Here is a 27,872-nt window from a genome sequence, read left to right as displayed (position 1 = left end):
TCACTGGGAATAACATCTGTGACTATGCATGTACTATAAGAGCAATAAAAACAGTGATTCTTTCCTTATCATCATATCTGGTGAAATGGTTGTTCAAAGATTCTCAAAAAAAAAAATCTTGGTTTCTTCTCCTCTTGCCTCGCTTCTCTGTCCTTTGCATTGGAGTATTATAATGAGTTTTGTTAGTTTCGAGTACCCAAACGAGAAAAAGTAGAGAATAATCCCACCAGCACTTCCTCCCCAAAACTCATGAAGCTTTAACTTTTCCCCCACTGTCTTACTTTGTTTGTAGACTTGGGTTTTCATTTATTTCATTTTATAATGTTGTCTTGGTTGCAGTTTCCTAACTTCTGTTTTTGGTTTTACAATACACAAATTCTTCTGTGATCTGTTTTTTCATTGTTAATTTCTCATTCTGATGTATAAACATTCAATTTTAGGGAAGTGAAGGCAGTCAGAGGCCATGATGTTTTATTTTCTATTGGAAATGAGCACAATGTGTTTGATTTTTTGCCCCCTTTATCATGTATTTGTGTTTTCAGCAAAATTACTTTTCATCCCTATCCATTTTAGGAATAATTAAAGGCTTGTAGGGGGTTGTGAATTTATGCCAGTATCTCACACATTAAATTATTATCTCCTGATACCCATAGCAAAAACTTACAGATTTCTGATAAAGACTTCACGTTAAATCGACCACCTTTTTTAGTTAGGATTCAACGTCTCATAGTAAACATACCAATTTAGAGTGAACAGATATTTGTTTGTTTAATTGGTTAATATATTAATTAATTAATTACTTTTTATATTCTAATGTATTTTTGTCAATTTTGTTTACATCTATCCATCTAAGGAATAATATAATATATTGATGGGGTTATGCATTCAATTGGTATTCTTATGCCAGAAGTCTTACATAAATGAGAAAGATACAGTTTCAATTCAAAGTATGATGTTTATCCCCCTTTCTGCTTCATCGTTTTTTTCGGATTTTACGTGTTTTTGCCGTGGCTTTTCATCTGAGAGAATTCACAAAAAGGCAAACAAACTATCGTATTGTTCTCCTGTCAATTAAGAACGAAGACAATAATAGATCTGTTCTAGGTACTAGTGAAATAGTCTCTCAAGTGTTTTGTAGTTTTTCCCTTTCATAGATATAGACAATTCTGATTTCCTGTAAATGAACACTCATAAGATTGAGTGCCAAGAGCCAAACAATGGATGTTTGAGTGATTATCCTTTTGAATTATCTGATTGCTCCTCTGGAAGTTTTGGTTCTCGGCAGTCTTTGAACATGGGAGTTTGTTTCCAATTTCCATCATCAGCCATTGGAGGAGGATCTCTACTTGAAAACAGGACTGCTAATCCAGCTGGTACAGTTTCAAGTCATTTCGGATCAACAACTTCTACTTTTTATACAGCTGAAGACTACATAGATTTTCCACAGTGCCAGTATCAAGTTGACACACTCCCGTGGTGCCCCCAGGTTCCCCAGAATTATGATCTAGCAATTCCATCATTACAGCCTTATGAGGATCCCCTCTCTATTAACTCAGCAAAGCATGATGATATTGACCTTCAATCAAGGGATACCTTGCAATCTGTTGTGAAACTTCCATTGCATAGCAATCAGCAACCCGTATTTTGTGATGACTCCAATACAATCTCCTCAAGAAATTTGCCAGGGAGTGACCATCTCCCTCTTCTGCAAAATAAGTTGGCAGGTGAGGAAGCCACCTTGGACAGTAGGCACCTCTCAGTCCCTATCCAAAGAAGCCAGAATCCTAGAGTGAGTTCTTTTCTTTCTCCTCCTCTCCCAGTCTCTGACAATATAGATTTTTCTTTCCAGTCATTCAAGATATGTGGCTTTAATTATATGTAGAATTACAGAGAAGAATTAGCTTGATTGGCTTTGGTCTTTTCCATTTTCATAGGTTGATTGTAATCCATTCAACCCTCCTCTAGTACAGCCGAGCTTCCATCATCAGCCAGACAGGCAATCTCCAAGACCTACATCCGGGGGTGTTTCTTATACTTCTGGCAGTCCTGTTTCATCTGGAGCAGCAGCCTCAAGTAAAACACGGATTAGATGGACTCAAGATCTTCATGTGCGGTTTGTTGAATCTGTGAATCGTCTTGGAGGTGCAGAGAGTAAGTAACATGATAAAAACTTGTTCAAGTCAAGGAGCCGTCAAATGACATATTATTTGTTGTTGAGTGTAGAGGCAACTCCGAAGGGAATCCTGAGGTTGATGGACTCTGAAGGGCTGACTATCTTCCATGTGAAAAGCCATTTGCAGGTTGGTTGTCTCTTTCCCTCCCCTTTGCAAAGTACACAACATTGGATGTTTAACTTGATTGTGATTTAGTATTTTTTTTCATTTGCCTGACAGAAATATCGAACTGCCAAGTACATGCCAGAATCTGCAGAAGGTAATTTTATTATCATTTACTAATCTGTTACTACTGAAGGGATTTCATTGTATTAGATGTATGATAGCTGGTGGAAGTGTGATACCTTTAAGCGAGCTGCTTTAGATGATAACGTTGACTATGCTATTGTGAGTTTTCTAATAGGAGAATGGATTTGCTTCTCTGTACTACATGGCTTAGCGATCTGCTTATAGATGCTAAAATAATTTGTTCTAATATTCTCAGGCTTCTATAATGAACCATTAGAAACTCAAACTGGATTTGATTTTTGGTTTATTTATACTAGCTGGTTTGGGTATTATCCTTCCTTTCGATAGTTTTTGGGTTTAGAGTGCCAGAAACCTACTAACCAAATTTAAATACTAGTTGTGTTGCCAGATAAGTTGCTGTTACTTAATTAGATGAATCCTTCCTAGTTGATTAATATTACAATATCTAGATTGTATAATGAGCCTAAGATTTTATCTTCTTGGAATATTGAGTTTAATGGTGTTGAGTGGACCTTTTCTTTACCCTTCCTCTTTTTCCAAGTAAGATAGAGCTAAGGAACATTCCAGCCAGCAGTATTGATCTTTCTTTTGGTTAGCTGAATTCATGGAGAACCTTTTGAATTTTCTTTTGGTGAATCATGGACACATTAGGTCATTTCACAGGATTGTTCTGGTTGCATTTATTCGAGTATAATTTTCCCATATGCTTTTAACATTTTAGCTAAGACTCTGCTTCTTGGATGTAGAATTAACAAATACATGTAAAACTTTGCTAGCTTATTAATTATATCATTTAAAGTTTTTGCACCAGATTTTGCACCTTTATTTCCCCCTGTTTATTAATTAGTATTACTGGTGGCCATTTCTGGTTAAGTTGGGTCTTATGATTTTGGCCACTACATTGGGTTGATGTGTTCAATTTTTTTGTCTTTTATGTCCTATAAAAGGGAGGGCATGCCTACAAGTTCAGTGGTCCTTACTAATTATTTTCTTTGCCCACTTTCACAGTATTCAAAAGTTCATCGACTTCTGATTCTAAAGTTTACTGTTATCCTCAACTTGAGCCAACTGAGTCTTGTTTTTATTTAAAAAAAAAAGACGACTTAGGGTCTTCTGCTATTATCCTAACTAATTGGGGCAGCTACATAGTCCTGTACTACAATTTCATTCTATTTTAGGGTCTTTCTGATATTATCCTATGTTGTTGAGTTTTTCCTCACCAAATTGAATGCTATTTTACCATTCCACCATATACTATGCATCCCTGCTGTTCTAGACAACATTTTCTCTTCTTATGACCCTTATGAATTTTGTATAATGGTATTATGAACCATTTTATTTATGAGGGTTTTATCAGTTAACTACATGCACATGGTTGATCAGGTCTTCCAGCCATTCTCAGTGTCTAACACTTCTAATTAGTGTCCAGCTGTGTTTTACCTGTCCATATCTATATTACGTCGTTCTCCTCCCCCCCCCCCCCCGCGTCACCCAGCTAACATTTGGTACTACCTTTGAAAATGCCCAAGGCCAGCCTAAAGCATTGGATGCTCTGATGCAACTGAAATGACACCCCAGCACTGATCTATTTCCATGTTTTTGCATCCATGTGGGATCTCCTTTCATTCTGGATTGCTGGGGACACCAAGACTTAACTACTTAATTCATGAACAAGCATTGATTCTGGCTGTCGATAGCCATCCATGTCTAGATGCTGAAAGCTGGAAGAGGAGGAAGTGCTAATCCATAAAGTCTATAGGTGTATTAAGAACTTGACACCTTCTTTTAACTGCCCCTTGTCCCATTCACAAAGTTCTTTAAGTTAGGGGTTTAAAAGGGTTTACAAAAATAATTTGAAAATGACTTGTCATTTAGTCATTATCAAAAGTTGTCAATGTCTTACACATTTTCGAGTACACATGTGAAATTACAGTATTTACTATTTACTATCATTGGAAAAAATGTGCTACACACTTATACTGAAAGGGTTAAAAAAGTAAGGTTACAAATTATTTGACATCTTAAGGGGTGTCGATAATAAAATCTCATAAATAACACACTGAGATAAGATAATGAATCATTTTTCTTTCTTTTTGGTTCCACTGGGGTTGTTCTGAAAAGAGAACAACAATTAGACTTATTTAAACTAGTTTGCCGACAATGATGTGAATGTTGAGACATGCAATATTGTGAATATTCTCAATCATTTTACTAGTTTCTTTTGCTAATCAAACTTCTCTAGAAAATTTTCAAGTAGCAAATATGAGTAGAATAGTTTGAATCCCTTCTACGGCCAGCAATTGGTTACAGAAAATCTAAAAAATGTGTCTGTTTTCTGTTGCTATTGCAGGAAAATCTGACCGGAAAACATTGTCGAATAACATAACTCAGATTGATGCAAAAACGTAAGTTTCTTATAGTTTTAAGTCTCTTACCTTGGTTATCATTAGCTTGCAGACTGGATGTCTAAGACATTTATTTTTTACTTGACAACTAACTTTATTGTTTATACGATTCACTAGCCAATGCACAAGCAACTAAACTTACTACAATGTTATCTCCTGTCTCATAGTGGCTCGCAAATCACGGAAGCACTGCTACTGCAACTAGATGTACAGAGGTGTCTCCATGAACAATTAGAGGTGTGTTCACCCTTACATGTCTGTTCTTTCTTTTTCTGTCCTAGGATATATTTCTTCAAGAGACTATAACACTTGTTCATCCACACCCTTACTGTCAGATTCAGAGAAATCTACAAGTGCGGATTGAAGAACAAGGGAGACAACTCAAAATGATGTTTGAAGAGCAGCAGAGGAAAACAAACAACAGCCTTTTTCAGACTGGGAACCTGGATAACTTGTTCCCTGAAAAGTTAAATAGTCTCGAGGATATTCAGGTTTCTGCTGTCGGAGAACAATCTGAGAGTACCCACTTCCACTCTGAAATGAGTTGATTAGCTTCTGGTTCTGCATTCTTTGATCTCTAACTTTGTAAGCAGGGCCTAGAATGGTTCATCAAAATATCAAAGTTCTGTGGCAAAGATGAACCACTCCAACTCCACTGTAACTCATAGCACACAGATTTACTTCGTGATCTTACTACAACTAATGTTCCAGGGAGATGTATTTTCTTCTGGATTGAGTTTTCCTTCAGCAGTGGTGAAAAGGAATCTCTTCAGTCAATATCCATCATTGTGATTGGATGGACTTTGGGAACATGAGGATATTGGGCATGGACAGGGGTCGTCCTACCGGTAGGGTCGGTAATTCAAAAAATTTAACATCAAAGAGGGGGTCAAGATTACCTTAAGGTTAATAGATGTGAACCCTCCATGTGACCTTAGCCCTTCCACAAATGGTTCTTCCCACAATTGTAGCTTTTCGTTCCTGTCAAAACGACCACCTCCAAGAACAGGGAGAGGGGGAGAGAGAGAGAGTAGAACAGAATAGGGAGAGACTTGGATTGTCTACTCCCAATATTGATTTTATACTTTGTATATAATTTCTAGGGTAAATTACACGTCACCCCCTGATTTTCAAACTAAACTCAGATCACCCCCTGGTTTTTGAAAAAACTCAAATCACCCCCTAGTTTAGACCTCAATATGACAAATTAGTCCCTACCGTTAGTTTTATGCTGTTAAGTGATGATGTCAGTCAGTTAAATAAACTTAAATCCCTAAACTATCCTTGACCAATGTTGAAGATGAAGGAAGGGTAGTATTGTAAATTTAATTCTAATGTTTTAGTACAAGGGTAAAATAGTCCTTTCACACCAATAACTAACAGCAAACTAACACCGTTACTATAGAGGGGGTGATTTGAGATTTTTCAAAAACCAAGGGGTGATATGAGTTTCGTTTGAAAACCAGGGGTGACATGTAATTTACCCAAACTTACCCTAATTTTTATATGCTTTCTAAAACCTTTTTTAGAATATTGGTCATATAACCTTTCAATATTGGAGCAAATCAACAATCTTCCCCTAAATTATACCCTTATGGATCAAATCCAACAATGGAATGATTTAGTTGCGATTTGAATTTTCAATTCAAAAAGTGTAGAGAAAAGATTATCTTCCATGTACATCATCTCCCTAATCTTGACGTGAGATAGATCTCCTCTCTCATCAAGATTTTCATCTAATGGATATAATCCAAAGGACTATGGCCAATAACAAACAAGCAACCGAGTGAAATTATTGCAATGTTGAAAGGCTTCAAGCATGATCATGAACTTATCTACTACAACAAATAAAGTTGAACCCTAGAACTATATGTGTGTGTGAGAGAGAGAGAGTGCCAATGTGGGCTTCATGTGTCCTTTACACTCACACAGCGTATGTGCGCCAATGTGGGCCTCATGCTTCCTTTTCACCCACACCAAACATTGTGTGTGTGTGAGCCTTTAAATTAAAGCATAGCCAAACCCATGAAATTGGGATAATACTTAGCTAAAAGTAGTTGCGTTGCCTCGAACCTCATATCGAGTCAAGTTCTAACTCTGTACAGTTCTACCAAAGTGTATTATATATTGTCATACCAATGCTAATTTTACTCATAGATTGTCAATATCTTAAAATTTTCAATCAACACACTTTCAAGAAATGAACTTAAAATTATTTTTGAAATTGCATATTATATCAATAAGATGAATCATCTGGACACCAGAAATCGCTTATACAATTCTTGCCTTTCCATGTGTCACATGGCCAATAGTGCCTAACAAATTAAGACACAAAAAAAATTGTATAGATTTCTATCTTAAGAATATGAATTGTATTAGTCACTGAATTTATGCTTCCAATTCAACATTTAAGTTAAAAATAAGAAACATGGATATTACCTATGTTTACTGTTGCTTGATGAGTACTCCAGGAGGGAGTAGATGTAGTTTTGTCACATCCAGCTTGCTTATATCCTGTTCCATCAACCTTTTTGAGACATTTTGGCTGGTGTATACAAAACCTCATAGTCTTGGAGAAGGGAAGTTGTAATTAAAGTAAGGGAAAATTGGGCGTGTTCGGTATGCAAGCTGTGACAAAACTACATCCACTCTTTCCTGAAGTAATTTGTAATTAGGCAATAATAAACATTGGTAATATCCATGTTTCTTATTTTTAACTTAAACGTTGAACTGAAAACACAAGTCAAGTGACTAATAGAATTTCTATTTTTTAGATTTAAATTTGGCCATGTGGGACATGGAAAGTCGAGAGTTGTAGAAGCGATATCTGGTGTCCAGGTGATTCATCTTATTGATGTAATATGCAATTTCAAACAGGATATGGGTTTGTTTATTTGGAGTTAATTGATTGAATTATTTAAGACATTGAAATAGTCTGGTTCCCATTTTTAGAATAATGAAGAACTATTCTTATATAGAAAGTTTATTTTTGCTTCAACTTTGACCATGAGTACTTATCTCTTTATTTTCTTCCTTGGTAAATTTTGAGTGCATGAACCAGGGTTGCCTGTCTTAATTGTCTTTGGCTGACCTGTTTGTGACTTCGGAAAAAACCTTCATTATGACTTAAAATCCCTGAAACTCTTGAAATATTTTCACCCAAAATTTCTGAACTGGACAAGAATCTGGTTGGAACTTAGGACAAACCCACCAGGGAAAAAGGCCCCTAATTTTCTTTTTCTGATTTGGTACTAGACCTTTGGGGGTGGGGGTCAAATGAGAACCACACACATATGGTCATATACCTTAAATTTCATGTTCAGGTATTATTTGGTTCCAATTCAATCAATTTTAAACGTGTATAAATTCCCACCAAAACTGGCCATCAAAATGAATTTGACAATGCAATTAGTGTTAAAAAAAAAATTTCCTAGCCACATCGAAATATATTTTCTTTTATCGAAGAACTCGCATCATTTATTCATGGATGAGAATTGTTGTTTCATATCATATAAGTAGTTATTTTGGTTTAGGCTTTAGTTGCTATTTCCTTCTTTTTTTCTTTCAATGGATTATGATTTATCTATAAAATACTTCTTGTTTTGTTTGTAATAGGGAGGAGGTTCCAAGCCTAATTGCCATTTTTCTTCTACTGATGTGCAGTCAAATGTTCCTTTGAGATACTATATCATGACTCTTCACCTGCATTTTTTTTTCCCAGATGGTGGCTTTGCTTTTTCATGAGCTGGTGAAGTGCAATCTCAATTTTCGTAAGAACTGGAACTTGTGTTTCCCATGATTCCATCACAGATGTATACATTTATTTATGTTAGTACTTCAGATCAATATGTATTCAAAGCATTTGGGGAAGGAACTTATGTTAACTAGCCATGTCTATACTTGGTCTATTGAGACTACCACTCTGTGACTTCTGGAGAACCAGAGAAGATGTTTTTGGGTAGAGGAAAAGCTTGCCTAAACTTGTCTAGCCAAGGAGATAAGATTATAATGTATTGTTGAGAGACAATAAGAATTATGTAGTGATACATGGCAGTGGCATGGAAGAGATCAATAAACAGCTTTAACAACAACTACATCAATGGCACAAGTTGTCTTCAGGAAAAGTTCTTCTAGGTGTAAAACAACAACTGAATGGTAGAGCCTCAAATATATTTGCGAAGTCCATCAATTAATGCCTTAATTTGTTTTCATATGGATATCATGTTTCTTGATTTCACGATTATTTGTCCCTTAAAAAGGAAAAATATATTTCAATTTTTTCATCGTCATCCATTTCTTTATCTATGGTGGTATTTGAGTTTAATTTTTTAAAGAAAAAATTGAAAAACCCCCTGTAAAAGAGGGTCTCAACAAATTTATGTACATACTAGATTTTTTCTTCTTCTTAATCAGATCGAGTTAAGCTTGTACTAGCTTTTGGATTCTTGTATTAACTTCTAGATAATTTTTATTTAAACACACAAAGTAGCCATAAAATTCATAGTCAAAAGGTTGCATGGGTGTATCGAAAGAACAAAAAGAGAGTCCCAGTGCACATGGCTTCCACTACTGATAAGATCGATAATCACAGTAAGCACATGAATATGAAAATATATTAATTAACTTAATCATATTAAATTGGATTTGAAGTACACATACATCAACTAATCCAACAAGACATTCATTATGCATGACGATGAAGTGCATATTCACAATGATATGTTCATCACAAAATAAACATTAATAGAATTAGTCATTCCATTTTTTTTTATCATAATTTGTCTATAAATAACATGATGTTATCATTTAACTATCATGGAAATTTATGGATGTGGATTGTGAAGAACGATACTGAGACATGGGAGGAAACCATAAAGCCAAGTAATGCATATTTGATCAGAAATGATTAGTTAATGTACATTTTATATTGTATTTGCTAGTGTGGTTCATTTTACAAGTGTCTCATGAAATCAAAAGAACAATAATCATTTTTCTTTGAAAGATTGAAATTTATTTGTTTGTTTTTAATTTATAGGTAATATAAAAATTTATTGTTTCCCCTCCTTGTCTTCCTCTTCATCTTTGATTTGTTAGAACAGGTCTCTTGATATTCTCCTTCTTTCACTTTTTTTCTTTTTGGGTCAAATAGTAGATTGACCTTTATTCCATTACAATAAAATTTGATACATAAATAGTCCTTTAGTAGACTCACAAACATATGATTCTTCAACAACCAATTCTAACCATTTAGGAATAGAGTCAAAATGATAAAACTCTTCTTCAATTCTTTTTTTTGTAACATGAAGCTTTACTGATAAACATGTGAGAGCCTTTGAACTCCAAACATGTCTTAGAGCCAATGAGTGGAAATAGGCCAATCTGTCATACACACACTAGACAGGGCCCTCCTAGCCAGGGTATCTGCAACAGTATTCAGATCCCGTAGAATAGAAGAAAATGAAACAGTAGTAAAAGAATTACAATGGCGCATTACATCATCCAAAATTAGAACTGCTTCAAGGGGAGGGTGCATAAGAGAACCCTGTAGGTAGAGAATTGCCTCTCTGCAGTCAGATTCTACAACAAAGTGCGTTGTTCCCAGAGTGGCCACTTTGGCAATGGCCATTCTTCAATTCATCTCTACTTGTACTGCAAGATGAGATTGGGTCTTTTCCAATGCAATATATTATAGTTATAAAGGTGATAGAATGAATTTTTAGCGAGTTCTACTATAGTCATATCTCCTAGGAGGAACCATAAAGTAATCCTCATCTTTGATTTGTTTGAGTAGCCAAAGTAATCTTAACAGGGCCAGGTCTAGCCCAGTCTGTGGGCTTAGTCCAGCCCATTTTATGGGCCTAGGCTCGGGTGATTCTGTGATTCTATTGGTGAAGTTCTCCTTTGATTTGGTTGAGTTAATGAAGTCTAAATCTGGTTGACTGTGACTTCTGTTCTTATCGTTTGTTGGAAGAAGTATTTTTTTGTTATTTGCTATTAAAAGCTTTTATTGTAAGCTATTTACACAAAATTCCCTTGTTTTATAAAATCTTTTATGTTTTATCACATGTTTGTGACTGTGTGTTAAATTTCCTATTTATTCCTTCACCTAATTTTATTTACTAAATTGTCTGTATTCCTATTCGTCACTCCAAAGGTGTACTAAATAGTTTTGAATATTTACAAAGTTGCCATTATGCCATTTTTCTTATGGATCCATAGCAATCTAATTTATGGGTTTTGGAACCTAAGATTGTATCAATATCATAGTAGATTAATGTTCTATGCAATATATATGTGCATGTTATCGAACAACAAAGAGTAAACCTTTTAAGGTTTGTAATTTGTATGTCTTTTTTCACAGAAATAGGCTAACAGTTGTAATTACCAACTAAATAAGACAGCTTTTGCATATGTTGTGTTTGGTGTTGCATTCTTGGAATGCATTCTAAAAATCATACCAAATGCAATATTAAATTCAAGAAGTTAGTTAACTATATGATTCCAAATGCATTCAAAATATGGTATAGTTCATTCTCTTTAACCAGAGTGTAGAGATGAGATCTTCATGAGGTGGAGTGTCTGCGACCCGCAAAATGTTGAGGTTAAGAAACTGAGATAACAAATATACGTCAAACAAATAGTAAATCCAAACGTCAAAATCATAGGTGGAAGATGAAGACTGTTTTGTATAGTTTCAGAATGCATTCCAAGAGTGATACAAAATGAAACCATAATATAAGAGATTGTGCCACAGTCATAGAATACTCTTAAATGTCTCAATGTTTTTCTAATGATAAATTTCTTTTGGAGATGGATATGATTTTCTTTTTATGGAATTTTCAGTGTAGCAGTTCATATAAAAAGTTTTTGTGGGTGTATACAAAAACACATCCACTCTCTCCTTATGTTGCATATTTCATCAGGCAACAATAAAAACAGGTAATATTAAGTCCTTGCACTCCATTTTTCTACTGATCCTACTTTTATCTTTGCCCTTGATCAACTCAGTTCACCTTCATTATATCCCACTATGCTGCCCCAACTTGCATCATTGTGTGTTAATTTGTGAAGGGTTTTCTAATCAATTCTCAAACAGATCTAGATGGGCTTACGACATTTTGTTTCAAGTTCATCTTCACAAAACTGGAACATTTTTTCTAATGACAACAAATCTTTTAGACGTTGTTCCAAGAGGTATTATAAGATGGTTGCTATGTCTGTGATTGATGGGTTGGCAAATTATAAAAGTTTGGACAATTGAGCAGGAATTAGAGTACAAGGTCTTATGGGGATGATGTAATTTTAAATTATGAGCTTTTTTAGTAATATTTTATTTTAGCTTATCAAAATAATAAACTCAGGCAATATCAATGTTTTTTAATTTTAGCTTAAATCTTGAACTGAAAGCATAAATTAGGTGACTGACCCAATTCCTATTTTTAAGACTGAAATTTATATAATATATTTTTAGAATTCTTAATTTGTTAGGCATAATTGGGAAATCAAGAATTGTAGAAGCAATATTTGGTGTAAAAATTGTAGAAGTTTGGATAAATGAGCAGGAATTAGAGTACAAGGTCTTATGGGGATGATGTAATTTTAAATTCTGAGCTTTTTTAGTAATATTTTATTTCAACTTATCAAAATAATAAACTCAGGCAATGTCAATGTTTTTTAATTTTAGCTAAATCTTGAATTGAAAGCATAAATTAGGTGACTGACCCAATTCCTATTTTTAAGACTGAAATTTATACAATATTTTTTTTAAATTCTTAATTTGTTAGGCATAATTGGGCAATCAAGAATTGTAGAAACAATATTTGGTGTAAAAATTCATTTTGTTTTTCATCTGATTGATGTAATATGCAATTTCAAGATATTGAGACAGTTCATAAAAAAAAAAAATGTACTTAATGATAATAAAATCCGAAAATAACCAAGTATAAGATTGTTTATCAGGAAAATTTGATGATAAGAAGGAAACACATAAATTAGCCAAAGATAAACGGGAGAGAAGCTTTGTTCTCAATCCCGAAGGGCCTAAAGCATAAATATGTCTAGTCTAATCACATAATAGAAATAGATGCTAGATGAATTCATCACAAGAGCCACAAAAGACACAAGTAGGCTCGCTCGAGATCCATTTTGAGAGTGACGCTTTAATTGGGAGTCCCTTTATTGACAATAAATATTGTGCCTTCAATAATTGAATCCTTCATTTAGTCCCTACTATTTTTAGATTTTCAACAATATTATCAAATAATATTGTATAGTACATCTATATATTCCAAATTGTGTAGAAAAACATGTTATACAATCTATGTCAGGGAAAATGTTGACTTGTGTACTGGCATTACGTACAAAAAACCAAATTTATATTTGAGGTTGGATCCGACAATCCAGATTCATGTCGTCGTAGACCTTTTGGGCTCTTTGTTGCGGTGTTGTGCTCACGTATGGTGATCTAACACCAGATACAATCCTCAGAACTCTCACAAGCTCGTGCTTCCGTCAACTTTATTTGAGTTTATCCAATGGTTAATATGCAGCCCGTGTTTTTGATGGCTCATCCGACAACCATTGTGGTAGCCAACAAGCTGTGGTCGCCTATCACGAGACAAGTCCTTATAATATCATTTGCCCCTTAAAGATTCTAAATGAACAGCTGAAGTTTTTTTTTTTTTTGTTTGGGGGGGGGGGGTAGGCTCATTTGAAATCCAAATTGAGCATAGTTTTGTCTTGTGTGCTCAGAATTCGAGGAAGAATTCACTAAGCTTGTTTTAAGAGTTTTTGAAATTGTAAAAACTGCATTTTATGGTTTTTACTCAATTGGGACATTGGTGACACTTCTATTGGAGTTTTGACATTGCCAAAGTTGATTCTTGAGCATCGAGGAGCCACCTGACATCGAAGTTACCCAGGGAGAGGTAATCTTACCTTGCAAATCCCTTTTTTTTTTTTTTTTTTTAATTTTTTTATTTCTAGGTAATTGAAAGATGTATGCCTAGAAGGTGTTTGTAAAATTGGGGAAATTTTTGAATTTTACTTTTATATATTGTATAATCGGTCAAGTTAAGGCTTGGACGGATTGAGGTTGGAGCCCTAGACAGTATTGTGGCATTGTCAGAAGTAGGAGTAGGAGCTCATGGGTTGTAGGAACAGTGAAAATGGTGTGATGTATTGGGTTTAATATGAAACCTTGTTTAGGGTATTATCCCATGGATATAGGTACACTGACGAACCACATACATGTTGTGTTGTGGATGATTGTATCTATATTTGTGGAATTAGAGTGTTGGTTGACTGCAAGATGGGTGTTCATAGTCCAGTAGACCTGGCCACTGTATGGTAGTGGGGTGGATGTGAACTCAAATGTGTGATTGAGCTGTGAATGTGTGTGTGCCAAAATTGAGATAGTGACAACACCGTTACAGTAATTGTAACTGCTAGTGCCATTCAAACACAGACTAAACCATCACTGAGCATTTATGGTAAGTTTATCTATTTTTTATCCAAAGGTTATGGTTAAGAGATGATCTTGGCCTTGGAACAACATAGCACATGTCTTACCGACTCTAAAGACATTGGTATATCGACATATCAGTAATAGTAGGACCTCTTTTTCTTTGATGGAACTTTGGATTTCTTTCCTTTCAGGATGTAATCTTTCTTCTATTTTTCCTGATTCCCTTAACTCTAAGGATCTTGTTCATAATTATCTGATTGATATTCATTGGAACGTAGCATTGCTCTATAATAGGCTGCCATCTGTTTATGCTTAATTACTAATGTTAATGCTTCTAGTGATGATCACAGATGGGTATGCTTTTTAACTAAGGAGGGTAGATTTCTACGAAATTAGCTGCCAAATATTTGTCTTCAAGACATCCAACAAACTCTCGATACTCAATTTGGTGGCATTTCTTTTGGAAACTTCCTTAGCATCCAAAATTTAAGATATTTTTTTCTCGTGTCTTACATGCAGGAATTCCAGTAAAAGCTTCTTTTCAAAATGGAGTCAGATCGGCCCTAATTGTTGTTTTGTGGATCTTGTATTGAATCCATTAGGCATCTTTTTCTCTTTTTCTTATTGTGTAACTGGATTAAGTGCATATGAGCTGGAAATCCTCCGGGACTGAGAATGAAATACTTCTTCTACCCTTCCTTGGAATAGCTTTGCATCTCTTTTCTTTCTAGAAATAGTTTTGATAAACCACTTCTTAAGTGTTTTTTTTTCTTCCTGTTTTTATTATAATTTGTTATTTTATTTGGCAGCATCAGAACAAGAAAACTCATGGGGTTATTAAACCCGATCCGACTTGCATTCTCAAAAATGTTTCTCGATGGCTGAGTGATCTCAACATCCACCCCCATCCCCAATTATTCCCAATGATGTATCTATTCAAATTAATCTTGAAAATTCTATTTTTGATGTGTTTTAATTATTACCTAAATTAAATTACCCTATCTTGATTTGCGCAGGACCTTCTAACCCAGTCCTAGACAAAGTGAGGTGGACTTCCTGCAATCTGTTAGAACGACATATTGTTTTGGTTGCTACAGGTTTTTTACACAGATCATTTTTTGGAGCTGATGAAGTTTGTCAAAGAGTCTTGACCATGATGTGAATCTTAATATGAAGATCAGGGAGATTTGGTGTTTGAATGAAGGACTCCTTGGTCTTGTACTCGTTCCAAAAATTCCCTAGCCTTGACACATGGTTCCACAACTTTTGAAGATTTCGAATACAACCAATGGAATTCCTCTATCATATCATCAAACCCTATCTTGCTGACTCTCACTAACTTTTGATTCACTTTGGTATAACGAATAGGCAACAATTTGTGTAAATAATGTTTTTTCTTAATTTATATATTTGTTTTATATTTATAAAATAAATTTATGATAACTTGTGAAAGTTTTAAGGGGCGCTGTTCTCTGTGCTACAACGCAGGCTGCGCCCAGGCACATGGGGGTAGGGGTGTCAATTGGTCCGGTTTTGGGCTATCGGTCTGGTTCCTTAATGGTTCTGGCCCCAAGGAGTTTGGACCAGAATTGGACCAATAATCGATTCCAAACCTGAGATCCAGGACCATTAACTAATAAGTGGGCCGGTTTCGGTTCCTAAACGGTTCCAATTAGTCTATAATAAAATATATATATACATTTCTAACACATGCTACATATATTCAATAACCCACCATCATTTTTTTCCTCAAATCATAGAACTAGTCCATATTGGCTCTTGTTTTGTATTCAATTAAAATGAAAGACTAAAAAAATAAAGGTTTGATGTTATCTCTCATGACCCTAAGTTTTAAGAATTATATAATATAAAAGGTTAAGATGTGAATTGTTTCGGTTTGACCGGTTCTTAGTTGGTCTATCGGTTCTAGACCCGTTGGGAGACCAATAACTTAATTGGTAGTCCCAGAACCGGATCCAAAACCAGACCAATAAGCTATTGGGTGGTTCGGTTTCGATCCAAAATTGACACCCTTATATGGGGGTGAGCGCAATGATCATCCCACCCCCTTGAATGATAGGTCCATGTGCCTGGGCGCACCCTGCGCTGCAGCACCACAGAGAACATTGATTTTTTTTGATACTCTCAATATTAGCAACCAAATAAGATCAATCGAGCCGAACCAAATACATCCGGCCTAAATCCGATTCTAAAACTCAAGTCTTCAATTCGGTTTCGGTTCCAGCTCGGGAACTGTCTGTTCGAACCGAAACCGAATCGAATTTCTCACTTTAAATACCTGGTTCAGTCATATATCGTAAATCGTAACCCTAATCCCTACGACGGCTTCCCAAGCCGTTTGGTTCAAGTGTATTACAACTCTCCGCCTCTCTCGGACTCCCACTCTCACTCTCCGCCTCTCCCAACCCTAAATCCCTGATCTCTCATCTTCCTTCAGGCTCAAGCGCCAGCGGTTCACATCCTTTCCAACGCCGACGGCCTTTTGCTGGACCTTCTCAAATAAGTGGTGGTCCTTCTTCTTCGTCTTCTAGGCAAAGAAGAGCGATAGGATCGTACAGAAACATCTGGATGTAAGAAATTGTTTCAGTTTCTTTTTCATCAATACAAGCACGGATTGTATTTCAAATCTCTATTTCATTTCAACATATCTTAATACTGGTTTGATGAATTTTGCAGACGATATTTCCTGGCTTACAATTGTCAGGAATAATTCCCGATTCATACAAAGTACTTGATATTCCTGAACCTGTAAAGGTAATTACCTGATTTTCTCTTGTATCAGGTCTTGTTGCACGTTTCGGTTTCTCGATTATCCTGTTGGGATCTGTAGACATTGTGGAATCTTGCAAAAATTTCTGTACTTGTGTATTTTCGATCTTGAAGCTTCTTTTTCTTTTGTTATTAATACTTTCTATTATTTGTTTCTTCGTTAGCTTTCATGTATTTTGCAGTAGACATGGGATCGTGAACTTTTGAACTATTTACACATGAAAACGCGGGCAGTCATAATACAGTCTTACATGTTTTTCTAATGATAAATTTCTTTTGGAGATAGCTGGATATGATCTTTTTTTTTTTATTGAATTTAGTGTAATAGTTCATATGAAATAATTTTCTTTCGAGTATTTACTTTAATTACAATCTCCCTTTCTCCAGGACTGAGGTTTTATATTCACCAGTCAAAATGTCTCGAAAAGGATTGATGGAACAGGATCTAAGCAAGCTGGATGTGACAAAACTACATCCACTATCTCCTGAAGTCATTTCTCGTCAAGCAACAATAAACATAGGTAATAACTAAAATGTTGAACTAGTAGCATAAATTAGGTGATTTACCAATTCGTATTTTTAAGATCAAAATGTATACAAATTTTTTTTGTGTGTTAATTTGTTAGGCACTATTGGCCATGTGGCACATGGAAAGTCGACAGTTGTAAAAGCAATTTCTGGTGTCCAGGTAATTCCTCTTTCCGCAAAGAAATCATATTTGTTTTTTGTAGTCCCTGTGATTGATCTTGGTTCATTTCATGAGAGTTTGTTGATTGAGCTTTTAAAGATATTGAGAGTCTGAGTAATAAATTAGCATTGATATGACAATATATAATACAATTCAGTAGAACTGTACAGAGCTAGAACCTGACTCGATATGGGGTTCGAGGCAACACAACTACTTCTAGCCAAGTATTATCCCAATTTTTTGGGTTTGGCTATGCTTTAATTTGAAGGATCCTCATAATATATGAAGTAATTAACTGATGTTGACAACTAGGAAAGAAACAAATTCAAGTAATTCTGAAGTATTGGTGCAGTGCTGGAATGCTTTGGTATGAGTATTTACAATGAGTGCTTAATGCATGTGGAAGCAAAAGACGGTCAACCAAGATTCAACTCATATATGTGAACCTTCTAGTTCCTATTGTTTTGGAAAGGACGAAGATGTGTTTCAAAAAATTGTTTTCCCTGTCAATTGAAACATAGTTGTCGTTACGTGTTGTGAAGAAGCAATTATATGCAATTAATATCTAATCATAATACAACCAAGAGGGGAGTTCTCTCTTGTAGAATAGGGTAATGCATCTGTGATTTCTACTAAGCTAGAGTTTTAATTAGGTAGTGAAACATAGTTGTCGTTAGGTGTTGTGGAGAAGCAATTATATGCCACCAATCTCTAATCATAATGCAACTTAGAGGGGAGGTCCCTCTTGTAAAATAGGGTAATGCATTTGTGACATCTATTAAGCTACTTGAGTTTTAGTTAGGCAGTCACTTTCTGTGGTCCTATTGATGCGGTTGCTTTCGACATTGATTCCTTATGTAGGCCTAGATGTCAAGTCCATAAGACCCTCAAAGAGTATATCCAATGGTTTGAAAACAAGCTTTCGATAGTTGTATGGTTGGGCCTTTTATTTTCTTGGCTTTCATTGTAATAGTCCTAATTTATAAGCCCATAAGTTGGGGTGAAATCATGACATGGGATTAGTTGTTAAGTTTGGTGTTTGAGTTATATTGGGATACTTATTAGCTAGATGGTTTGTTTTGAGTTTATTTATTTTATTCGGTGTGGGAGATTGATTATGGGTCCATCCACGAGTCTCGTTAGAAATGTCAAATGGTTATATATATGTATACCCTTTCCAGTTAGAGATGATTTGAATAATAGAATTGAGTTTATTTCAAGAGTTTTTAAGCTGTTGAGCTCTGCCAACGTAGGTGAAGGCTGTTCTTTTAGCCTACTGTATCTTCTTTTTCTTGCTTTTAGTTTTGTTCATCTCTGAGGTCACGCGTGAGCTTATTTTTTCTTTGTTCTTATTCTCACATCTTTTAGCTCCTCTACTTTTTTTCTATGATTTTTTCTAATTCTCTTCTGTCTCCATTTATCGATTTCTAATTTTGGTTTTCTGTCTATAGAAAATAAATTTTCGCAAATCAAAGTTTCTAGTACTTGTTAGAGTACTTCCATGGCTGAATCTTAAATTTGACCTTCCTCTACTATGTTATATCTCAAGTTATTGAATGTAGTTGAGAGTTTTGGAAATTCTCTTACCTGGTTTTGTATCGATTATACTTTGATCCTGGAATGTTTGCATTTTTTCGCTCTAGATTCCTGCACTGTTATTTGGTCCACATGCTGCTGATTTTATATGTGTGCAACATATTTCCCTTCGGGCTGAATGAGAATGTCATGATGATACGTCAGCACTTTAAAACCCGATGAGAGTGTTTCCAAAACCAAGGGAATTTATTAAGTTGTATTAGACGCTGATCCAGTATGGAGGCCTAGATTTAAGTCTAAAAGGTTCACAAGGTGCAAATGATGGTCTAATGGGCTGAAAACAAGCTTTGGGAAGTTATATTATAGGTTGGGGCTTTTATTTTCTATATAGTTCATTGTAGTGGGCCTAATTTAATATATAACCCTATAAGGCAATGTGAAGTCAGTATACAAGATTAGAGTTGTGTTTGAGTTAGATTAGGATACTTATTAGTGAGGTACAATTTTATTTTGAGTGTGTTTACTTTATTCAGAGTAAGAGAGTGATTAGATGCATAGTTTTCAAGGCATCACCTAGCCTTATGATGGCATGCCCTTATAATACTTCAGATTTCTGACACTTCACAAGTTTACATTAATTTATGTTTATTGTTTTGTTTTTTGATCAATATGCTTGCATATTATATCTTGGTTTTCTCATATTTAGTCATTACTAGTACAATTATAACATATAATAATGCTATGACTTCTATTTTGCATAGAAGCATAATTATTTAAAATCATCATTGCTATATTATAAATACTGCACGTCTCGGTGCCTCTCCAATGCTTTGGGTCGTCTAGTTGCTTTGACAACTATAATTAGTACCCCCTTTATTTGTTTTACCTGGAATTCAAAAGGTTATATATATACCCCCATCAGTTCAAGATGATTTAAAAATGAGTTTATTTCTTTAGTTTTGAGCCGTTGAGCTCTACAAATACGTGTGAAGGTTCCCCCCCCCTCCAGCTTATTGCTTATTCTTTCTCTTGTTTCTAGTTCTGTGGGATCAAGTGTGATCTTTCCTCTCTCTTCTTCACTATGCTTCTAACTATGATATTCTATTTTGCCTCCTCTACTGTCTTCTCTTCATTGTACATATATTGATTTCTGTTCTAGTTATATATCTTTTGAGATTAAATTTTCTTGCAATCTTAGTTTATGTGACCTATTAGTGTATTTCTTATCTGAATCTTAGATCTGACATTCCTTTTCTATGTTATATATCAATTTCTTGAATATAGCTGAAAATTTTTAATTTTTCCTACCATTAATCGATTCTGGTCCAATATTTGTTCCTTCATTTTAACTTTGATTCTGGGCTGTTAGCAGTTTTTTTGTCTCCTGATTCTTTTTCGAACCTTGAACTGCTTTACATAGCCATATATTAGTTAAATCTTGCGTCATATAAGAAAATTGTCATAACATAAAAGAAGGTATATCCCAGTAGTTTGCCCTGCGCAAAGTCAATGCATATGTTATGTTTTGAGTTGGATCAAATGTTTTGTTATTCTATCTCCAGACTGTTCGCTTTAAAAATGAGTTGGAGCGTAACATTACGATTAAGCTTGGATATGCCAATGCAAAGATATACAAGTGTGAAGATGAAAGATGCCCAAGACCCTCGTGTTACAAGTATGGTCTCTCATAGAAGTGCTTAATTGTATTATTTTTTTTTCCGTGGATTTTCATAATTTATGTTTAAAATGTTTTGCAGGGCCTATGGAAGTGGAAAAGAAGATACTCCTCTGTGTGATGTGCCTGGCTTTGAAAATGCACGGATGAAGCTATTGCGGCATGTTTCATTTGTAGACTGCCCGGTAAGATGACTGGCATTAGAGATCTCCATCATATATTGTATATTAGACTAGTTCTGTGAAGTATGTATGATCTTAATAATTTCTTTTAGAAGACGTTTTCCTATTACTTCAATATTGACTCTCGTGGATATGTTTTCGATGTCAGGCTTCATAGACAATTATTGATGTACATTAAGAAAAATTTCAGTGTGCTGAAGAGAATTTAAAGTTTTGCATACCATAGGAATACAAAATTTCTTTAGTGTGTTAAGTAATCTTTGCCAATAATAGAAGATGTCTGTTTCTAAGCTCGCATTATGAAGTACCTCAGCAGAACTTAGATGTGTGAAATAACTAGTTCCAAGTACCTAAATACTAGATTTTGATTTTTAGGGTAAGATATGGCTGGTGGTCTCTGAAATGTGGTTTTGTTTTGGAAATGTAATTCTCCAAGGTTTATTGTATCGAAAATTAGAACAGTTGTAAATGTTGCAAACATGAAAAGGTGTGAGGAAAATGAAGAAAAATGTATCTTGCACAGTATATTAATTTTATATTTTGTTACATTATCCAAGCACCATTATGGAACTCGGACTAGGTACATGCGATGAAGTAGCTGAGTCTCATGTCGGTGGGTTGATATTATCCTATCAGGAGGCCTAAGCCAAGAAGAACCAAGGTCCATAAGAGCTGGATGCAACACAAAGGGGGCAATTAATCATTATCTGATTTTGGGTGGGTATGTTTGTCATGTCTAGAAATATTAATTGAGTATGAGAAATTTGGAGTTTGCAGCAACACTGATGTACAGTGACATTAAACACTGTTTAGGATGTGGCAGTGTTTGAGCCACTTGGACCTTGGTGTTTGTAGAAGCTGACGACAGGAGCTGTTTTGCACAGTTTTAGTGTATAGAGGGTGTTCTTGTTAGTGTCTTATTTTGTTTGAAGACCAAGAGAGTCTATATGTACTTGTGACCCCCTCAATTTTAACAATTGAATGGAGTTTTGTTTGTTTTTCTATATGCTGTTGATTGCTGTTACTTGAAGGCTTCTAGGGCTGGCTTACGTATATTCTTTCCCCTTCCTCTTAGTTCAGTTTTAGTTCTTTATTTCTCTCTCTGGTTTGATTCTTTCAATTCCTTCTTGATTCTTCTTCTTCTTCTTCCCCTGGTTAAGTTCTCCCATCAATCTTCACTATTTTTTATTTTCTATGCTGCTTAGTTTTAAAGCTAGCTGCTTTTTTTTTCCATGGAAAAAGAAATTTCATTAATGAGAAGATAATGATTACAGAACCAATACAACTATCTCCTCGAAATGAGAAGAGAACAAACCTAATGAGAAGATAATGATTACAGAACCAATACAACTATCTCCTTGAAATGAGAAGAGAACAAATAGCTTCTTGTTTTTTTCCCATGGAAAAATGAATTTCTTTAATGAGAAGTTTATGATTACAGAACCAATACAATATCTCCTTGAAATGAGAAGAGAACAAACCAAAGCCTGTACCCAAGACTACAACCGTAGATACATCCAAACAAGGACTAATCTGACAGTGGAATAGAAGACCCAATTTCCTAGTCAGCCTATGAAACCCCCTGTTTAGCCAACTGATCTTCCATGTTATTAGCAGATCTAGGATTCCAGTTGAACGAGCAATTCATTTGAGAGGCCATTAATCTGATGCTTGTGATGTGAATGAATGTCCAAGTGACCTGCAAAACTGGTCTCATCCAAGATATAACAGTAGCTGAATGTCCCTCAACAAATAATTTTGTAAAAAGCCTCTCTCAAAACATATGATAGGTCCATTATTAGGGACAATTTCAGCCCCAATATAATCTACTTATCCCATAGGAGCAGAAGTTGCTCTCAGAACAACTCCATTTGATCTGAGCACTTCTCCCACTCCTGAGGGAACTGGTTTGCGTAATGAGCACCCGTCAAAGTTGAGGTTAACTACTGGTAGAGGGCTCCACGCCACCGATCTTTGCTTAACTTGGATTGGAGACCTTATTAGCTAGCAGTGTTTCATCTATTTTCTGTTGGAGAATTTTCAATATTCTTACAACCAGGAGGGTGCTTGGCCTATTATTTAGGCAAATCAGATTCCTTTTTTGTGATCTATTATTGAATTCCTCCATTGTTTGTCAGTTCTGGTGTCATCAATCTATCTTCTAGTTATAACCTGTTCATCATTTTCCTTTGATTCTACCATGGTCAATCATAGTTAAATTTTTCCTTCAATGCTCCAATGTTTCAGATTTGATTTATTATATTCTTTCTCAGGTTTCTTATTATTGTCGAAGCTGATTATCTTAAGTGTGGTTCCAGCAAGCATTCTAGCTTCTAAATTCCATTTCTAGGATCTTATAACTCCAGAAAAACTTCAAAATGTGACCTAATGCTGATGAAATAGAGATGACTTCATTCACCTATTGGGTTCCACACCATTGAACATCTCATAAATCTTTATTCAGTTATTGCTTAAATGTGCCACTGCTTAACTAATAGGCATTTTTTTCCAAAGGAAATTTCAAGAATGGAGTTTTTGAGTTTTTTAATCATGCAGGCTTGATGTCTAATTGGTTTCACAAATCTTTCCATTTTTAAAGGTTATTTGAGCCATGTATTGAGTAGAATAGAAATCATGAATCAAGTATTACTTCAGAGCCACGGCTGGCTATCACAAAATTTCTCACAAGACCTAGGAGCTGTCCGTCTGTAGCTTATCCAAGTCCATGAGAGGCCCAACATAAATGGATTATCCTTTTTGATCATTGGTTGCTTGCATGAGCGTAATCAAATCCATGAGAGGCCGAGTTAATAAGGAGTTGTTGGTGAGATATAAAGTGTAATAGGGAAATAATTAGAGAAATTTGTGTCTGTATACACATGAAGTTATCGTGCATCTAACCCCTTTATGTCTTGGTACATTTTCGTTTCCTTTTTTTTTGTAATAGGGTCATGATATTCTTATGGCTACCATGCTCAACGGAGCAGCAATCATGGATGGAGCATTACTTCTGATTGCTGCCAATGAGAGCTGCCCGCAGCCTCAAACCTCAGAGCATTTGGCTGCTGTTGAGATTATGCGCCTCCAACATATAATTATTCTTCAAAATAAAGTTGATCTGATTCAAGAAAATGTTGCCATCAATCAGCATGAAGCAATTCAGAAGTTCATACAGGTTTGTTTTTTGAAGCCGTTTGAAGCAAATGTATGTCCTGGTTTGGTGACATAACTCTTTCCTTTTCGACTAACATGCATTGTGTGTTTGTGTTGTGTATTCCTTGGTTGGATTTGTGCAGAAAACTGTAGCTGATGGTGCTCCGGTGATACCAATCTCTGCTCAGTTAAAATATAATATCGATGTAGTGTGTGAATACATTGTCAAAAAGATACCCATACCAGAGAGGAACTTTATCTCACCACCAAATATGATTGTGATTCGATCATTTGATGTGAATAAGCCTGGATTTGAGGTTGATGAGATAAAGGGTGGTGTTGCTGGTGGAAGCATTCTCAGGGTTCGTTTTTTCTTAATAGTTGTGGAAGAGTTACATGGTAGTTTCTGCATGCTGTATGTCATTGCTGATGCATATCACATGCAAAGGCAGTTGCTGTATGATACTGGTCTTAGCATGTAGATTTACTGTATCAATACCTTGACCATTTTCTTTACTATATGCATCTTTTGGACAATCTAAAATAGGGCAGTAGATTGATGGTTGCACTTTCCCTGTTGGTTTGACCAATGCTTTCACCATTTTCTTTAGTATATCCATATTTGGGACCTTCCAAAATGGGGCAGTAGATTGATGGTTGCACTTCCCCTGTTGGTTGGACCTTGTTCATCAAATTTTGAGGTTCCTCTTTGGGACTTACCTACCTGAGTGTGTTCCATCTATGTATATAATGCATATAGAATTACGGTGGAGTATGCCTTTTTTCTAGGATACATGGCTCAACTACTCAGATCTATGAACTAAAACAAAATGTCATGCAGGGTGTTCTGAAAGTTAATCAGTTCATTGAGGTCCGGCCTGGAATTGTTGTGAAAGATGAGAGTGGTAACATTCGTTGCACTCCGATATACTCAAGAATAGTTTCATTATACGCTGAGCAAAATGAGCTGCAGTTTGCGGTGCCGGGAGGCCTCATTGGGGTTGGCACAACAATGGATCCCACTTTGACACGTGCTGATCGGCTGGTGGGTCAGGTTCTTGGTGAGGTTGGGTCTCTTCCTGAAGTTTTTGTTGAACTTGAGGTAGGCATCTGAACCTTTAGAATGTCTTTTCTTAATTTGATTTATGAGAACCTGATATAGCTTTAAGCGTTAGTGTGAAGAGCTGAATTTCTAAATTTATATAGGGTATAGATATAGACATGGTGTGTATCAGGGGTTGGCCTAGCATTTTGTGGGTTCCATACTCCTATCTAGGCTATCATCTTGTTCTACTGGATTGATGAACTTAGGCCATTGCATTCTGCTTGGACCACTAGATTGGAGAACTATGCTCATTACATTTGAGCTAAATCTATTTATTTGTTTGTGATGAACGAGTAATTTAGGGTACTATTTTCTCTGTGGTGCTGTTACTGTTGTCAACTTTGGGAAGCATGGTCATTGGATTCATCCCACAGGCTTGGCCAATAAATTTTGGAACCCATCAACTCTGTTGTGTAAATTTTGTTATGCAGTTCTTCTGAGGCTGCCCTTTTCGAGGCAACTGGGTTTACGTTTCAGATACAGAGCTGAATGACTGGGAAAGGAAAAAGATTGAATTTCTTCTTACAATTGAGTGAGCGGTTTTGGTAGATGGCAACCCACGTGCTAACGTTTTCTAGGTGCATACCACGGTCTAATGTGGGATAAGTTCCTAGATCATGCGGGGCTGAAATTTTTATGGATGGGTAGAACCCCAATCTTCTGTGTGTATGCCAAATTCCAGCCCCAATCAGAGCTGGCCCAATCTTCTGTGTGTATGCCAAATTCCAGCCCCAATCAGAGCTGGCCGTGTGTCAAAACAAAGCATGGGTACAAGAGGGTGAACAGGACTACGAGGAGTGCATAGCAGACATACATGGAATTAGATGGGAGGGTAAATAATTTAATTTGAGGCTAAAATTTGGCACATGCCTTATACCGACCATTCCCTACAGTAGTCCAAATAGCCACTTCACTCTTCCGAGTGGCAAACAGCTGTTTTCTAACCCACCAATGCTGTATGTGAGTTGCTAGCTACAAAACCTAACCCCTTCTCTCAATAATCCTTTTGCTTATTTTCGTGGTAGAGTGATTTGTCTTTTTTTTCAATTTTCAGGTCAATTTCTTCCTTCTCCGTCGGCTTCTTGGAGTCAGGACAAAGGGTACAGAGAAGCAGGGGAAGGTATCAAAACTAACCAAGGGAGAGATTCTTATGTTGAACATAGGTTCCATGTCTACTGGTGCTCGTGTCATTGCTGTGAAGAATGATCTTGCCAAGCTGCAACTAACCTCTCCAGTATGTACTAGCAGAGGTGAGAAGGTTGCATTGAGCCGACGTGTAGAGAAGCACTGGCGACTTATTGGATGGGGCCAAATTCAAGCTGGAACTACCCTTGATGTCCCACCATCTCCCATCTGAGTTCAATCCGCAGCCAGTCCATTGGAAGAAAAAACAGATCAAAGAGAACCCCAAGTGAGGTCACATCATATCAAGCTTGATGTGGGAAGGGAGACAACTTCTAGGAACAATTTTTGTTAGGTGGAGAAGAAGACATTGATGCATACTATTGGTTTTGTTTCCTCCTTGTTATAAAATCTTTAGTTTTAAATGGAGCATAGAAATTTTTTGTGTGGCCTAAGATTTTTCTTTTTCTTTTGCATGTTACAACAGGCACGAGAGGGATAATAAGAGTAAATTTTTTTTGGGGGGGGGGGGGGGTTGCACGCGGGGGAAGTAAGACTGGATGAGGAATGGTAGGCTATGGATACCTCCGGGAGCAAGTGCTCTATTGCACTTTGTTCTCAACCAGTTGCACGGAATGGGAGGCCCAGAATGGAGACCTTCTGGAGCAAGGCTTCTACTACTCTTTGTTCTCAACCAGTTGCACTACCAGCTGTCCTCAATAGGTTTTTTTTCTCTTGTTTGGTGACAACCTATGCTAATGCAGTGTGTTCTCACTATACTCTTTTAGGTGATGCCACTTTGGGAATCACTGAATGACTGCTTTTGTTTCTCCAGCTAATTTAGTGTGGTGTTGCAGATGCTAGACCATTGATTTGTAATTCTAGTGTTGATAATGTTCACACTCGGTAGTATCTCCAATGTATGTCTCTCAACGGTCTTTCTCTAAACATGCTTGCTCTAATATGGGATTTGGAAGATTTCAGACCAGTAGAACTCTCGAGTCTTGGCGGAAGTTTACATGGCAAAATGGGAGCCAATGTGGTACTGAACGAGTTTAGACGATTTTTTAAGGCTTCATATTTTTCCCCCATATGCACTTCATGAATAGAAGATTTGGTGATAAACATGACGGTTTCAAAATTGGGAGTTGGAATGGTAAATTCATGTGATCCATTTCGTTTTCAACTGTTTCAGATTTGAGGGTCGAGTCTAGGGTTATTGATACTGATTTCGACCAATTTCAATCAGGATCAGACTCGGCAGAGTAAAATTCAATTCCCAACGATGGTGATAGATTGTGTTGGGTAACTTTCATATGAAGGGGTG

General features: G+C 36.0%; 2 protein-coding genes across 4 annotated transcripts; both read left to right on the top strand.

Annotated features, from left to right (window-relative positions):
- The first annotated feature begins 160 nt into the window (after nucleotides 1–160).
- Nucleotides 161–26,998, top strand: LOC122641419 (eukaryotic translation initiation factor 2 subunit gamma-like). Of its 2 annotated transcripts, XM_043834653.1 has the most exons (10): nucleotides 161–164; nucleotides 2,068–2,075; nucleotides 17,471–17,605; nucleotides 17,711–17,772; nucleotides 20,871–20,983; nucleotides 21,066–21,168; nucleotides 24,113–24,340; nucleotides 24,462–24,680; nucleotides 25,160–25,420; nucleotides 26,478–26,998. In XM_043834653.1, exons 3-10 carry the CDS (start codon nucleotides 17,500–17,502, stop codon nucleotides 26,778–26,780), a joined length of 1,395 nt encoding a protein of 464 aa, XP_043690588.1. In that variant the 5' UTR covers nucleotides 161–164; nucleotides 2,068–2,075; nucleotides 17,471–17,499; the 3' UTR covers nucleotides 26,781–26,998. The 2 variants fall into 2 exon arrangements, with proteins under 2 accessions (XP_043690588.1, XP_043690587.1); XM_043834652.1 differs by lacking the exons at nucleotides 161–164; nucleotides 2,068–2,075 and adding an exon at nucleotides 17,022–17,069 and having other exon boundaries at nucleotides 17,472–17,605.
- LOC122641420 (myb family transcription factor PHL5-like) lies at nucleotides 942–5,639 on the top strand. 2 transcript variants are annotated; one of them, XM_043834656.1, is made up of 7 exons: nucleotides 942–1,789; nucleotides 1,935–2,151; nucleotides 2,224–2,300; nucleotides 2,394–2,433; nucleotides 4,774–4,828; nucleotides 4,999–5,065; nucleotides 5,164–5,639. In XM_043834656.1, the coding sequence occupies exons 1-7, from the start codon at nucleotides 1,181–1,183 to the stop codon at nucleotides 5,374–5,376; spliced, it is 1,278 nt and encodes a 425-aa protein (XP_043690591.1). In that variant the 5' UTR covers nucleotides 942–1,180; the 3' UTR covers nucleotides 5,377–5,639. The 2 variants fall into 2 exon arrangements, with proteins under 2 accessions (XP_043690591.1, XP_043690590.1); XM_043834655.1 differs by having other exon boundaries at nucleotides 4,996–5,065.
- Nucleotides 26,999–27,872: the final 874 nt, after the last annotated feature.

Source organism: Telopea speciosissima, chromosome 10 (genome assembly GCF_018873765.1).
Source record: "Telopea speciosissima isolate NSW1024214 ecotype Mountain lineage chromosome 10, Tspe_v1, whole genome shotgun sequence".
NCBI lineage: Eukaryota > Viridiplantae > Streptophyta > Magnoliopsida > Proteales > Proteaceae > Telopea > Telopea speciosissima.
Note: the sequence above shows the minus strand (reverse complement) of the source record. Positions and strands in the feature narration are given on the sequence as shown.